Below are 12,368 nucleotides of genomic sequence, written 5' to 3' on the forward strand. Positions count from 1 at the left end.
CCGTACATGGAAACTTTCCAGGCACACGTGTTACCTAACAATTTGTCATGCTTGCATCTTACATGATAATTTTACACAAATAAATATTAGTTGATCCGAAAAGGCTGAAGGCCGAGAACTCTTCTCCGCTGTTTTTAGATCTAGCGAGGTATCATCAGACCGTGGTTTCTCATTACCCTACTATGCTCGTTAATAAGGGGTCTCGAACCAACACCTTGTGATGTGAAGAAAATGATAGATATGGTTAAGTAAATGCGTTTTCTTTGATCATCACTGAGTAAACCAAAGCTGCAATTGGGTCAGTTGCTGTCTGCGATAGTCTTTGAACTTTAAGGTGCACTGTGTACCTTGTGATTTCTCTAAGCATGATGTAGTTGATAGCCAAAAAGTACGATTATCACAGCTTACGTATGAGTAATTCAAACACTTGTAGGCCTGGCGTCTAAACAAAATACTTGTTCTCCACGTGTATGGCTGTGCTTAGGGTTTGGCCTACCGATGCAGTAAATTGTAAACTGCTGTCCCTCGAATCGACTCTATTGACAGCGAATAGCCACTGTATAGGAGCCCTTGATATCGTGTTCGAGTCGAAGTCGCGCCCACTTGCGCAGTCATCTTCATACGCTGTCAGCCGATGTCGAAAACCATTCCGTGTAATCAGATGGCAAACACCAGGCAGCAATCTGACTACCGTACCATTCGTTTAATAACCTGTATCTCCACTGAGTGTGCTGTTTACCTGCAATGCAAGTGCGGTATAGATACGAAGCGTAATGATGACTGTCAAGCCAGACTTGCTGCTGACCTATTGTGTCTGCTGCCCTCAGGGCTGACCTGCCGCTGACTTGTTTTGTCTGCTACCCTGAGGTCTGGTCTGCCTCTGACCGGGTGTGTGCCCTAGGGCTGGCCTTCCGCTGACCTGGTGTGTCTGCTGCCCCCAGGGCCGACCTGCTGCTCGCCTGCTGGTCGGTGTCGCCCGAGCAGCGGCCGGACGCGCGCGCAGTGGTAGAGCTGCTAGGCGTGCAGTATCCACGCCTCATTGCGCCCTGCCTGGACGTGCCACTCTCGGCCGTCCAGATCGAAGGCCAGGACACGCACGAGGTCGACCTCAACTCCAGCCGCAAGCTGACGCTCTCGCTGTCGGCGCGGCCGGTCGGCTGGCTGCAGCGCAGCGCCTCTCACGAGCTGGCCGACATCCCTGAGGCCGAGCGGTTGGTGAACGGCGCGCCGGGTGGCCAGCTGGCCAGGTACGACCTCGAGGCGGACGGCCCGCCGGGGCATCGCGCCGCCGGCCTGGCCACCACCGACGTGTGATGTGAGCCCAGCCGCGCGCGTCCCGGCGTCGACGGCGGGCGCCGGGGCCGCCGGCCGGCGGCGCTGGCCGGCGCCACCTGTCTCGTGTGTGGGGGGGGGGGGGGGAGGGGGATCGTTCGTGCTCCGCGCTAGAGGGTGCTGCGCGGGCGTCTGCTTCGCGGAGGGCTCGGGCGTGGTCGGAGCGTCTGCACGCGGCGGTGGTGGGAACGGCGGTGCGCCGAGGCGCGGCCGGTCGACGGTGGGGGCCGAGACAGTGGGGGCCTAGTTGCCCTCGCGCAGTCCTAGTCAACGCCATCGTGTCAAGTACAAAGGTCAGGTGGCCCTGTCACGCTCTAATGGCCGATCGGATGACTGGTGGGAAAAGTGATATTATCGCCTTTTGTTATTCATTGTGTTACTGTGCAGAAATCGATGCATTCATAGTCTCTCGGCATTAGCTAGTGAGAAAGCATGATGTATTTTTACGGTAGTTTTGCATGCTCCAGAGTACTACGTTTTATGCATTGTACAACTAGCATGGGCTTTCTGATCCAAAATCTGGGACTAAAGGGCTCTTCCAATGTCCCGATAGCTTTGAAAACCCAAGAGAAGATAAACCGAACTTCCTTCCACCCCATATGAATATCAGCTGTTGAGGTGTGTCGCACGCACTGGCGTGACGCGTGGCTAAACCCTGCCGAGCCCAGCCGTTGCCGTCGACAGTGGCACGCGCCGAGGCGATTTCGGAATTGCCACCTGCTTAACCTGAGGAACGAGAATCCCAGTCACTCGCTTTACATAATTAGATATATTTTGTACTGGTGCTCGACTTGGAAAGCGTCTTGTAGCTAGCTGTGGCGGCAGTGCCTGTAGACCGATGACATGGCATGGTTGCGTAGGACATGCCTCGCACTGCTGGCGCGACATGCGGCATGCGGCCGGCTCCGTCGTTTGGTGCCGGTGCGCCGGACGCACTGGCTTTATCTCAGGTGTAACTCGTCTCAGAGAACTCGAGCATGGCACTAGTATGACATTCGTGTCCAGCAGTGACGTAGACATTATGGCACATAGATGCTGCGGTGTGCTGAAAACAAAACTTTCGTCTGAACGAGGCGCTTCAGGGGAATGCTTCTCGCTGGGTGTCGTTTTTCACTAGCGTTCAGCAAGCACATTTCGTAACATTAATAAACTGTGTATTCCCGAGGAACCTCGAAGAATTCTAGCCTTATAGAAGAATGTAGGTTGGTTTTCGGCGCCATGAAACTTGACGGAAACCGATGCCTGCCATGCTGTCAAGCATCATAAAGCACGTTGTATCTGTCGGTATTGAGAGGCAGTTCGGGTAACAAAGCGACTGGCTGGGCGGAAGCACCATGCCGTGGATCCCAGTGAGAGGCGTTGTCTACGGTCGGGCAAATGTTTGCGGGTGAAATGAGAACCTATGACCTGACACGTGCTGTTTATCCTGTTTGCGACCGAAAGTTTGGGCCGCCAGTTGGCGTAGACATATGACGAAATCGCCGATTATGAACTGTGACTTTTGACAACATGTCAGCCAAAGGCAAACATGGCAGAAGGCACCCGATTAGTGGAAATTCTACCTTGCTTTTCTGATGCAGCGTTTTTCCATCTCAACGAGGAACCTTCGTTAGAGTCTTGGTATTTCCTCTCGCTAACCGTTGCTGATCAGTCCTGCCCACCTGTTATCGACCTGCTTGCCAGTTCAAATCACTTACAACTTGTCTGTCTTTAGCTCTGAAAAAGGCTCAACAAATTTAAGCCTAGATTTATCCTTTTTTTGGCTTGTCTCGCACCCATACTGCCAACTCCCATACCTGTGATTTCCCACAACCTGCACATAACCTAGCGAGTTACTCATTATGTTTGGGTACCCATGAATTTGCTCAACCCGTGCGGTCTCTGATTTCAGTATTGTTTAGTTCTGGCACGAAATCTATGTTGTTAAGTGCTGCGTGGCCCATTTCTGGGGAGGGACACGGCGCATGCGCGGTGCTTGGTGCAGGCTGGCTAGCGGCGCTGCGCCAATGAACCGAATTGACACGTTTACATGGCCAGTTTTGGTTGATGCTGTGTGCATGTCCAATGTGTGTATGTGGTGTCCGTGTAGCGAACGTTGTTGTCACGACTTGTTGATTTGGAGAGGATAAGTAGCCAAATGAGTTTGCCAAGACGTGTCTGAAAACCTTCAATCAAAAGATAATCCAGGGCTACCGTTTTGACCGGCTCCTGAGGTCCTGTGCTGCGCTGTGCAGGGTTAGTTCGTCAAACGGCGCATGCGCGGCCAGACGGCGGTGATTATGATGGCTTGTGTGTAGTTCATTTGTCTGAACAGATGGAGCACCAGCGGCTTTTCGGCAGTTTGTGCTGACGCCTCAAGAGAATGCTGTGTCTGGTCAAAGAGGCGTCTATCTTTTCATTACTTATCCAGGTGTATGAACTGCAAATGTGCATGTGTTATTAAGCGTCTGCGGTCCAGCATGCCACATGGGGCCGAGGCAATGGTTCGTGGTTCCCGTGTGGTGCTGATATTGGAATAATACACGCCATGATGTACTCTCATTTGTTGGTCCTGGGTGCTTTTGAGAGGCTGGGTGCCGTTGTTATGTTTTGAAAGCCATACTTTAATTGTTACGCGCAACGCTTTCGCTGCCGCTCTCGCGCTACTGTGAAATTTCCACTCGCCAAAGTATGAAGCCTCTAAAGCAAGCAGAGAGCATGACGATAAAACGCGGTAATGATCAAGGTAGTATGTCCAGTGGGAAAACGAGACCACTATGGACTGAGCTCATCCAGATACAGCAATGATGACGTTTCAGACACTCCGTGCCCAGCCCGAGGCCCAAAGAACTAAACATGCCTCCACCGCTCAGGCCAGCGAGAACCATTGCATAAAGCGTCTCTTAGGCATTTTATGGGACCGTTTGCTAGAAATGGTGCCAACGACCGAGCACACTCGGGCACCGCCGATCAGTCGGAGGCTGGGATCGCGAACGCAAACTCATGCCCTGGAGACAGGCGTTCTGTGCTTATATATGCCCGTGTTTCACTCACAGCTGCCCTCAAGCCGCAACATGAAGCATTCTACCGTTTCGAGAAAGCTATGAGTGAAGGCGCATGATAGGCCAGGGATGAATAAACATCACGGTTAATGCGTCGGGACCAGTGCCACTTCGGTCTGCTCGACGAATGGGCTGGTGTTTGCGCCCCGCGGAATCCGGCAGCGCGATGGACGTTGGAGAAAAAACTACACATAACACGCCGCTTATTCACGGTATGCTACTGAAATGTTATTTACTTTGGAAATGCCATATTTAAAAAAGGATATATGTCTGATGAATGATCAGGCACAACTTCTACACTACACTACCAGCTCCATCGTGCTTTTCTGCTGCTGACGTTATGTTGACCCAGGATGTTCACAATCTATTGGTTATTCTAAACGGTGCCCAGGTGTTATCGGTCCTATTTCAGGTGCAAGCTGTTATGATGAAACTTTAGCCATGATGTTGGTGTTACCACGCTTTGGTTCTGTCGTTAGTTTGGAAGTCGAATACAGACTGACTATATTTGGTTTAACCGATTATTTCAGGCACGTCGAAACTACGTTATGCCAAAAGAGTCTTTCACACCCGACCTCTTGATATGCCTAGAACTACTTGGTCGATTAACCAAACGACGTTTGGTTCCCTCCTACAAGGTCTACGCTCCTGAAAAGCCTGCAACATAGTTGAAAGGGGGCAACAAGGGACACCTCAAACATTTGAATCATAACGGCACGCTTGATACGACGCGCTCGTCATGTCACACCCGATTTGAACGCAGCTAACAAATTTCAAGACCTCATGATTCAAAAATTGCTCTTTCCGAACGACTTTTCAAAATGCAAAATTCACGGGCGCATCCAGCTGGCAGAAATAGGAAGCATAGCAAAAACATCATCAAAAACGCTATTTATTTAGTTCATGTGGGCCGAATGTGATTCTGTGTTGCCATGAAGTCTGAAGAGAGGATGTGAACCCAGCATGCTATATTAGGCTTTGGCAGGAGAGTGGAAGGAAGGAGGCAGGTGAGTAGTAGATATTAGTAGTCGGGAACAACGTCGATGCCTTAAATGAAATGCGGTGCTTATATAGCATATTGCATAGCATGCCTAATCAGTGGCGGATCCAAGATTTCGTCAGGGGGGGGGGGGGTGACAGGCAACATTGTGCTACCTCCCCGGAGTTTGGAGCCTACTCCCCCAAAAGTATCTTGTTTTGGCCGTTAAGCTTCGACATTCTTGTGTATCGATTTTGTTCAATGGGAATCCATCTTCCTGTGAGCAGTAGAAAGCTAGACGCAGTGCGTATGTGCATATAAGGGCCTCGTTTGTTTCCCCAGATCTTGGTGGACCCCTTTATTGGAGGTTAAGAATTTCCGAAAAAATATGACAAAATTGGATAAAGTTGCTGCCAAATACCACCAAAATCAAGTACAACACTTGATTTCAAGGTTGGTCCCAGCCAGATGGTTTCCAGCGGGTGGCCGACGAGTCGATGTGATCAGCTGATGGCCAACGACAAATTCAGAATTTCGCTTTGACGTGAATCAACGAGTACAAGATATGCTAGCCTTCAACACCTGTGAAGAAAGTGATGCAGAAGTATCATGAGTGCCACAGACTCGATAATGAACGGAAATTCAATCGCGCATAGCGGTAAAAGCCCGAAGATGCGCAGACTTTTTCGGGGAGACTTTCACCCAGGTTACCCAGGCATCCATGACGTCATAATCACATCATTCAAATCCTGCCTTTTCATTGGGCCTACGGCGATCAAGGAGAAGAGAAATATAATTGTCGAGTCGTTTCCATCTAGCGTTTGTGGGCACAATTTCCTCATACAACAACCATCAACTGACTCTCGGCCAATGTTATGCAAGGTACGGCGACGCTATCTGACAATGCTGTATTGAGAAGCGTGTATGCTAAATAGAGAAATTGCCTTATCTCGACTAATCCGTTCCACCCAACTGTATTCCAAATAAGTGACTTTTTATCTTATCTGAATTTTATCATATCTAATGCTTGCTTTACATCTTCAAGTGTGGAGATTATCTTTCAGTAACGGATGAATATCCAAGAACATGACGAGAGACGACCAAAACACGAACTCATAACGATATATGGCTCAGCGAATACTTTCAACTCGCACCGCCATCTCCCAGCGAGTTTGAAATGTTTATAAGTAAGTGGCAATATTGCACTGCCTGAACCATATTTGCGAAACAGAGAACTGGTATTTTTAGAACATTTTTTCCACTTGAAAGTATATACACCAATAGCTATAAATGCGTTTATTTCGTCATATTTGTCGCTTGCTTCAACCTCTTCAAATGTGTAACATTCCTTTCAAGACGATCTCACGTATGCCAGCAGGCATACCATCTCACGCGTTGCATAGCTTACCGCAGCGTAACATGGCCGGAATATGTCACAGGCACGCACTCGCTCCCCACAGCGTAGCATGGCCGGAATATGTCACAGGCACGCACTCGATCCCCATAGCGCAGATCACGGTTCAGCGAGATCCCAGTGATGGGATGGGCGCCGGGGTCAGCATGTTCGTCTCGGTTTTCGCTTCATCAGAGTTAAAGTGAGAACATCCTGATCATCTCGTTTGTGAAATCAGGAACACAGTGCAAGCAAGGCAGGTCTAAAACCCCACTGACACTGGTCGGATCTGTTTCGTCACAGCGTGTGCGAAATGTCACGTGACGGCTGATCGGCGTCCGGTTCGCTTGCCCAACTCGTTGCACATATCGGGTGGTGGCGGCGGCGACGGCGGCTGCCGGCCGCCCCGCCGTTATTCAGAGCCTCTTCTACTTCTCGCAGACAAAGTGCTTCTCGCGGGAGCATAGGATGTCGTGCCAGACAACGCCGTCCCCATACGCGTTGTTGATGACGGCCAGGCAGTCCTCGGGGCCTTCGCGGTCGTCGGGCTGTGGGAAGCCGTCGCCGCCCGTCGGGCTCCAGTTGGTGAAGCCCTCCGACACAAGCCGGCCGTTGCCCCAGACGAAGTCGGTGGCGGAGTTCTGTCTTCCGGACGTCCAGCTGTAGGCCACGTCTGCGGCGAAGGGGACACGCGGCTCGCAATGAACACTCCAACACACTCAGCTGGCTCTCCACGACCAAGCAGCGGCATGAGGCAGAACACGACCTCATCGCCTGTCTGGGATCATGGCTGTCATTTCGATGCATTCACTTGTGGTGTGTTCGAGGTTACGTTCTAGTCAAGTGTGCACTGTATCCCCCAGGTGGTACGGTAACAACGTGGGTGGCCGAGAATGGCTTCCAATGTCGTGAATGGCCAGTGTTTCAGGAATGACAGATGTCTCAGAACGATTTTCATCGAACCTACTTCTGCGGAAATAGTTCACAATCTACCTCCTTTGTTTTTATCAATTGTGCTCACATTTTTCCGCAGCATATCAAATACCCGTATAAGGTCTTTGGATTTAACCGATTCTCAGGTTCATACACCTAGAAGTTAACGCTTATGCATGCATACATATATATATACATACATATAAATATATACATGTATATATATATATACGTATATATATATATATATATATATATATATATATATGTATATGTCTATATATATATATATATATATATATATATATATATGCATGTGTGGCATGTGTAGCATATGTAGTATGCACTATATGTACAGAAATGATACATTATAGATGTATAGGTATATATATATATATATATATATATATATATATATATATATATATATATATGTGTGTGTGTGTGTGTGTGTGTGTGTGTGTATGTGACTCTCTTCCCTTTCTCTCTCTCTCTTTCTCTCTCTCTCTCCCTTTTGCTTCCCGCCTTTTTCAGAAGGCTCGGCAGGCTGGCCGGCCTTACCGTCATCGAAGATCTGGTCGGCGACACGGTCGTTTTTCTCACGGGTGTCCAGAGACACGAGCCTTAGGTTACGCGATTCGCACTGGTCCTTAGCCTCTTGCCACGTGTACCTATCGCGCGGGTCCAGATCCATGTCACGCCAAGAGAAGAACAGCTCGTCTGGGGAAAACAAATGACAGACAATGACAGAATGACAAAACACGTCAACAGCCGTCAGCAGACGCCATCCAAGATCAGTTCTTCGCCGGACACACAAATGCACCACATCCAGTGTAAAATATAACGCGGACTCATGGTCTGCACATAAACGCGATGCGCGGTGTCACGAGGAAATAAGTTTGAGTTGTTACTGGTGCAAGGGGTTAGGATAATCAAGTGCGGTGAGTTCGTCCTCGACATTATCAGCTGCGGCGAATTTAGCCCTGTAGGGCCATTTTGCTAGGGCCGCCCAGCCAAACTAGGATCCCTTGGGGGTCATTGGAGCTGTGTGTAGTGAATGTAGTGAACAAAGAATGCATTTATGGTATAGTCAACAACACATGTGAAAAAGTTCAAAAAAATCCTACCCCAGCCTAAAGTTGGGCATTTTCGTGAAAGTTGATGAGTCCAACTGTCACTAGTTTCTTGTTTCTATAACCAAAGCCCGATTCTCTCCACTGCCCGTGTCCGGACTCCCAGTCTCACCGGTGGCGCCGATGGCGGACGATTCGCTGCCGTCCGGCTCGGCGGGGGATTCGGGTTCGGGCCCGCTGGCAGAGTCGGGGTTCGGCTCGGCGGGGGAGTCGGGGCCCGATGCGCTGGCTGAGTCGGGTTCCGCTCCGCCGGAGGAGTCGGGGCCCGATGCGCCGGCAGAGTCAGGTTCCGCTCCGCCGGGGGAGTCGGGGCCCGATGCGCTGGCTGAGTCGGGTTCCGCTCCGCCGGAGGAGTCGGGGCCCGATACGCCGGCAGAGTCGGGTTCCGCTCCGCCGGGGGAGTCGGGGCCCGATGCGCCGGCAGAGTCGGGTTCCGCTCCGCCGGGGGGGTCGGGGCCTGGTTCGCTGGTTGAGACGCCGTTCAGCCCACCGGATGCGAATTGGTTGGCCAGGTTTCCTCCGAATGGACGATTCTTCGAAGGCCTCGGTCGGCCGATACCGCGGTGGGCCTTGCCCCACTGGCTGAACACGTAGATCGGGTGGCGGTAGCCCGGGCGGCTGAGATGGCTGTGCGGCGGCCAGCTTGTTGCGGCCGCCGCCAGGCCGGCCAGACACAGCAGCAGGGCGGACGTCAGACGGACCATGTCTGCGGCAGGAGGCGGCCGTTGGTTGGGACGACACAGACCGAGCACGCGATGCGCTCGGCTGCGGATGAGCTAGTTAGACCTGGCCAAACGCTCGACATGCATCTTTTGCAAAGTCACACCATCGGCCGCCGTGGAAGGCACTCCTGGTACCGCGAGCCTGCATATAGAAACTTTTGCTGTTTGTTATGGAGTCAAAATGGTCTGATTTGTGAGCCGCTCTTCTGTAACTTTCCGAAGATAACACTTAGCACATTTCAACGTCCATGCCTATGTTAAGACAATACAATTGCATGTCCATACCATTCAAGCTCCTACAGGCATGCCACACAAAAAACGAAGGAGATGTCTTAGTCGGCCACAGCAGCAGTAGGCAGAGCGATGTTCTCAGACAGCTAAAACAACCTGAATCAGTTGAAGCTTCAGAATAGCTGCTGGCGAAACAGTTAAAGGTCTCAAACGCGCGACGTTTCCGTCCGTCACGGCCCGGCCATCCAACCCACACCTCTCCACTCCACTCCACTCCACTCCACTATAGTATGCCGGGGCACATCCCGCGCCTAGCCCCCTCCCCCCACCCAGACCTTGTGGCTGTGTGGCCGCCGGCGAGGCAGAAGTGTGCCAGCCTGACCGACGTGCGGGCTTATATAGCGGGCGGCGACCGGTGACGGCCGTGTGGAGCATGCAGCTTCTGCTCTCGGATCCCGTGTCGTCGGGGAGGGGGGGGGGGATGGGAAGGGGACGACCCGAACGCAGACACGGGTGCTCGACCGCGCAGGGGCCACACCCGCGTGCACGCTCACGCCACGTGGGCGAGCAGCGTAGCCGCTCGCACTGTGCAGCTGTAGGCGGTTGTGTACCATGCAAAGACGCTCCACGTCAGTCATGGGTCGAGAATACAGCATGCCGCATGGTGCAGTGGCGACATCGCGTTTTGCTGAAATAGTCATTGCTTCGACGCATTGTCTTTAGTGATGAATGCAGGCGCATCCCTACTACGCGTTTGTTTGGACTAATCACAGTGGTATGCTCGTTTAAATACACCACAATACAGCACAGTTAAACACCTACAGCACAGCACACAATGCATTTATAAAGCACAGTGCAGCACAAAGCACATAGTGAAAATTATTAGTTTGAAACCGTTCCATTATCGTCATATGATAGTCCAACTATCAGAATAGGCACCACCGCACTCAGAGGAATAATATTTTGACTCCCTTTCAAACTGGCCTCCATCGCGGTAAGATGAGCACTGGACAAGAGTTCCAGTTCATCACTTTCCATATTCAATGGAACCTTATTAAAGCTAACAGGGCTTTGCCGCTGTTCAGGCGATGTCTTGGGACCTCACTTCCCCATTAAAACGACGGAATGAATAATGTTTGAACTTCTTCCAGCTGGCAGCGGGTTGTGTGCAGGTTCAGTAGTTTTATGTAGGTGGGGCAGTCAAGGACCTAGTTGTTAACAGCATCTGTGAATTCTTTCCTTTTTTGTTCGCATTTGTCATTTAAGGTTATCACAATACCGACACATTTTCAAACAGCTGACTCCATGCTCCCCCCTCTCCCGTAGCATAGGACAAGCATCAAACGGGAAATGTGACGAGTTTGAAGCGTTGGTAAGGGATCATATCCCATCGCGGGAGAATGCCCGGATTTTGCTAACGATAACCGCGTAGTCACATTACACGATCAGCCTCCTTCATCACGTCCACCATCTGGACATAAACCACTACAGGTGATCATCCCTTTCATCGGGCATACCGCTGTGCTGACCACCCCGAGTAACGCCGAGCACCTAAGAAACCCGGGGTCTAGCGGTGTGGCTTATGGTTTGGGCGCTCGCCAACGCTGAGCACCTATGAAACCCAGGGTCTAGCGGTGTGGCTTATGGTTTGGGCGCCCGCCAACGCTGAGCACCTATGAAACCCAGGGTCTAGCGGTGTGGCTTATGGTTTGGGTGCTCGCCAACGCTGAGCACTTAAGAAACCCAGGGTCTAGCGGTGTGGCTTATGGTTTGGGCGCTCGCCAACGCTGAGCACCTAAGAAACCCAGGGTCTAGCGGTGTGGCTTATGGTTTGGTCGCTGGCCACATCGGATCAAAACCTATAGCTCGCGTTGTGTTGTATAGCTCGCGTCGTATAGCTCGCGCTACCTCGTGTCCGTGAATTCACCGAAACGTTCTGTTTTGGGGAATTTCGGCCTACCTGGGTAGACCGAATCTTTCCCAAATCTCTTCAGTCAGCTTTGAGGATGCGTTAGATGCTAAAATGTACAAAATATGACGACCGTGCTTGGGGCAAAATGATATATTTTCTTGTTGGATGCCGGGAGTACTGGGCACGCCGTGGTGCACGATGTATGAGACTAGTCATTGTGGCGTCTCCGAAATTTTAGATGTAGTCTCTACTGGTACGGGCCATCATTTTTGTCGGACCCGAGCCTTAGCGAGCACGGTGTTTTGTGCATGCGAAACTCCCGGCTCTGTTGCAGTTTACGAACTGACGAAAAATTTGTACAAGTTAGCAAGCATCCACAGGGTTGGGTCATATTTTACTAAACACAGGGACTAGGCGCCCCATGGAACCAACGCGCTTCCTTGTGGCTTTCCTAGCACGTCGAAATTTTTTCGAATAAGCTCCCTTCTCATAGTATCAAAGGGGTGCCGAAAATGAGAAAACAATTTCAAACCGCCTGAAAATTTTCGTCCTGCATGGAAACATTCGAGGAAATGGCTGAACTGCTTACACACAGGGGCAAATCCAAGGTATGAGGGGGGGGGGGGGCGAATGGGCAACTACACTCTCCCCCACGACAAATGACACCAGTAAAACTCTGTTTTGCCATCCCC

At 51.1% G+C, this 12,368-nt stretch overlaps 2 protein-coding genes across 2 annotated transcripts in view; one reads left to right on the plus strand and one right to left on the minus strand.

Annotated features, from left to right (window-relative positions):
* The window catches only part of LOC119098189 (receptor-type guanylate cyclase gcy-5-like), a 33,025-nt gene extending 31,711 nt beyond the window's left edge, over nucleotides 1-1,314 (plus strand). Inside the window, 1 exon segment of the mRNA XM_037221116.1 lies at nucleotides 942-1,314. Within this exon segment, the coding sequence (XP_037077011.1) occupies nucleotides 942-1,314 (373 nt within the window).
* A 5,054-nt stretch (nucleotides 1,315-6,368) lies between these two features.
* Nucleotides 6,369-9,515, minus strand: LOC119098190 (uncharacterized). The gene is made up of 4 exons (XM_037221117.1): nucleotides 9,371-9,515; nucleotides 8,924-9,040; nucleotides 8,240-8,398; nucleotides 6,369-7,418 (listed from the first exon to the last, which is right to left on the minus strand). Exons 1-4 carry the CDS (start codon nucleotides 9,513-9,515, stop codon nucleotides 7,174-7,176), a joined length of 666 nt encoding a protein of 221 aa, XP_037077012.1. The 3' UTR covers nucleotides 6,369-7,173.
* Between the last annotated feature and the right edge of the window lie 2,853 nt (nucleotides 9,516-12,368).

This window comes from Pollicipes pollicipes, unplaced genomic scaffold (genome assembly GCF_011947565.3).
Source record: "Pollicipes pollicipes isolate AB1234 unplaced genomic scaffold, Ppol_2.1 Scaffold_4740;HRSCAF=5597_pilon_pilon_pilon, whole genome shotgun sequence".
Lineage (NCBI taxonomy): Eukaryota > Metazoa > Arthropoda > Thecostraca > Pollicipedomorpha > Pollicipedidae > Pollicipes > Pollicipes pollicipes.

Coding starts and splice junctions, on each gene's coding strand:
- LOC119098190 (XM_037221117.1), bottom strand. CDS start 9,515: ATGGTCCGTCTGACGTCCGCCCTGCTGCTGTGTCTGGCCGGCCTGGCG. Junction 8,399..8,923: donor GTCCGCCATCGGCGCCACCG/GTGAGACTGGGA, acceptor TGTTTTCCCCAG/ACGAGCTGTTCTTCTCTTGG. Junction 7,419..8,239: donor CGACCAGATCTTCGATGACG/GTAAGGCCGGCC, acceptor CCTTCGCCGCAG/ACGTGGCCTACAGCTGGACG.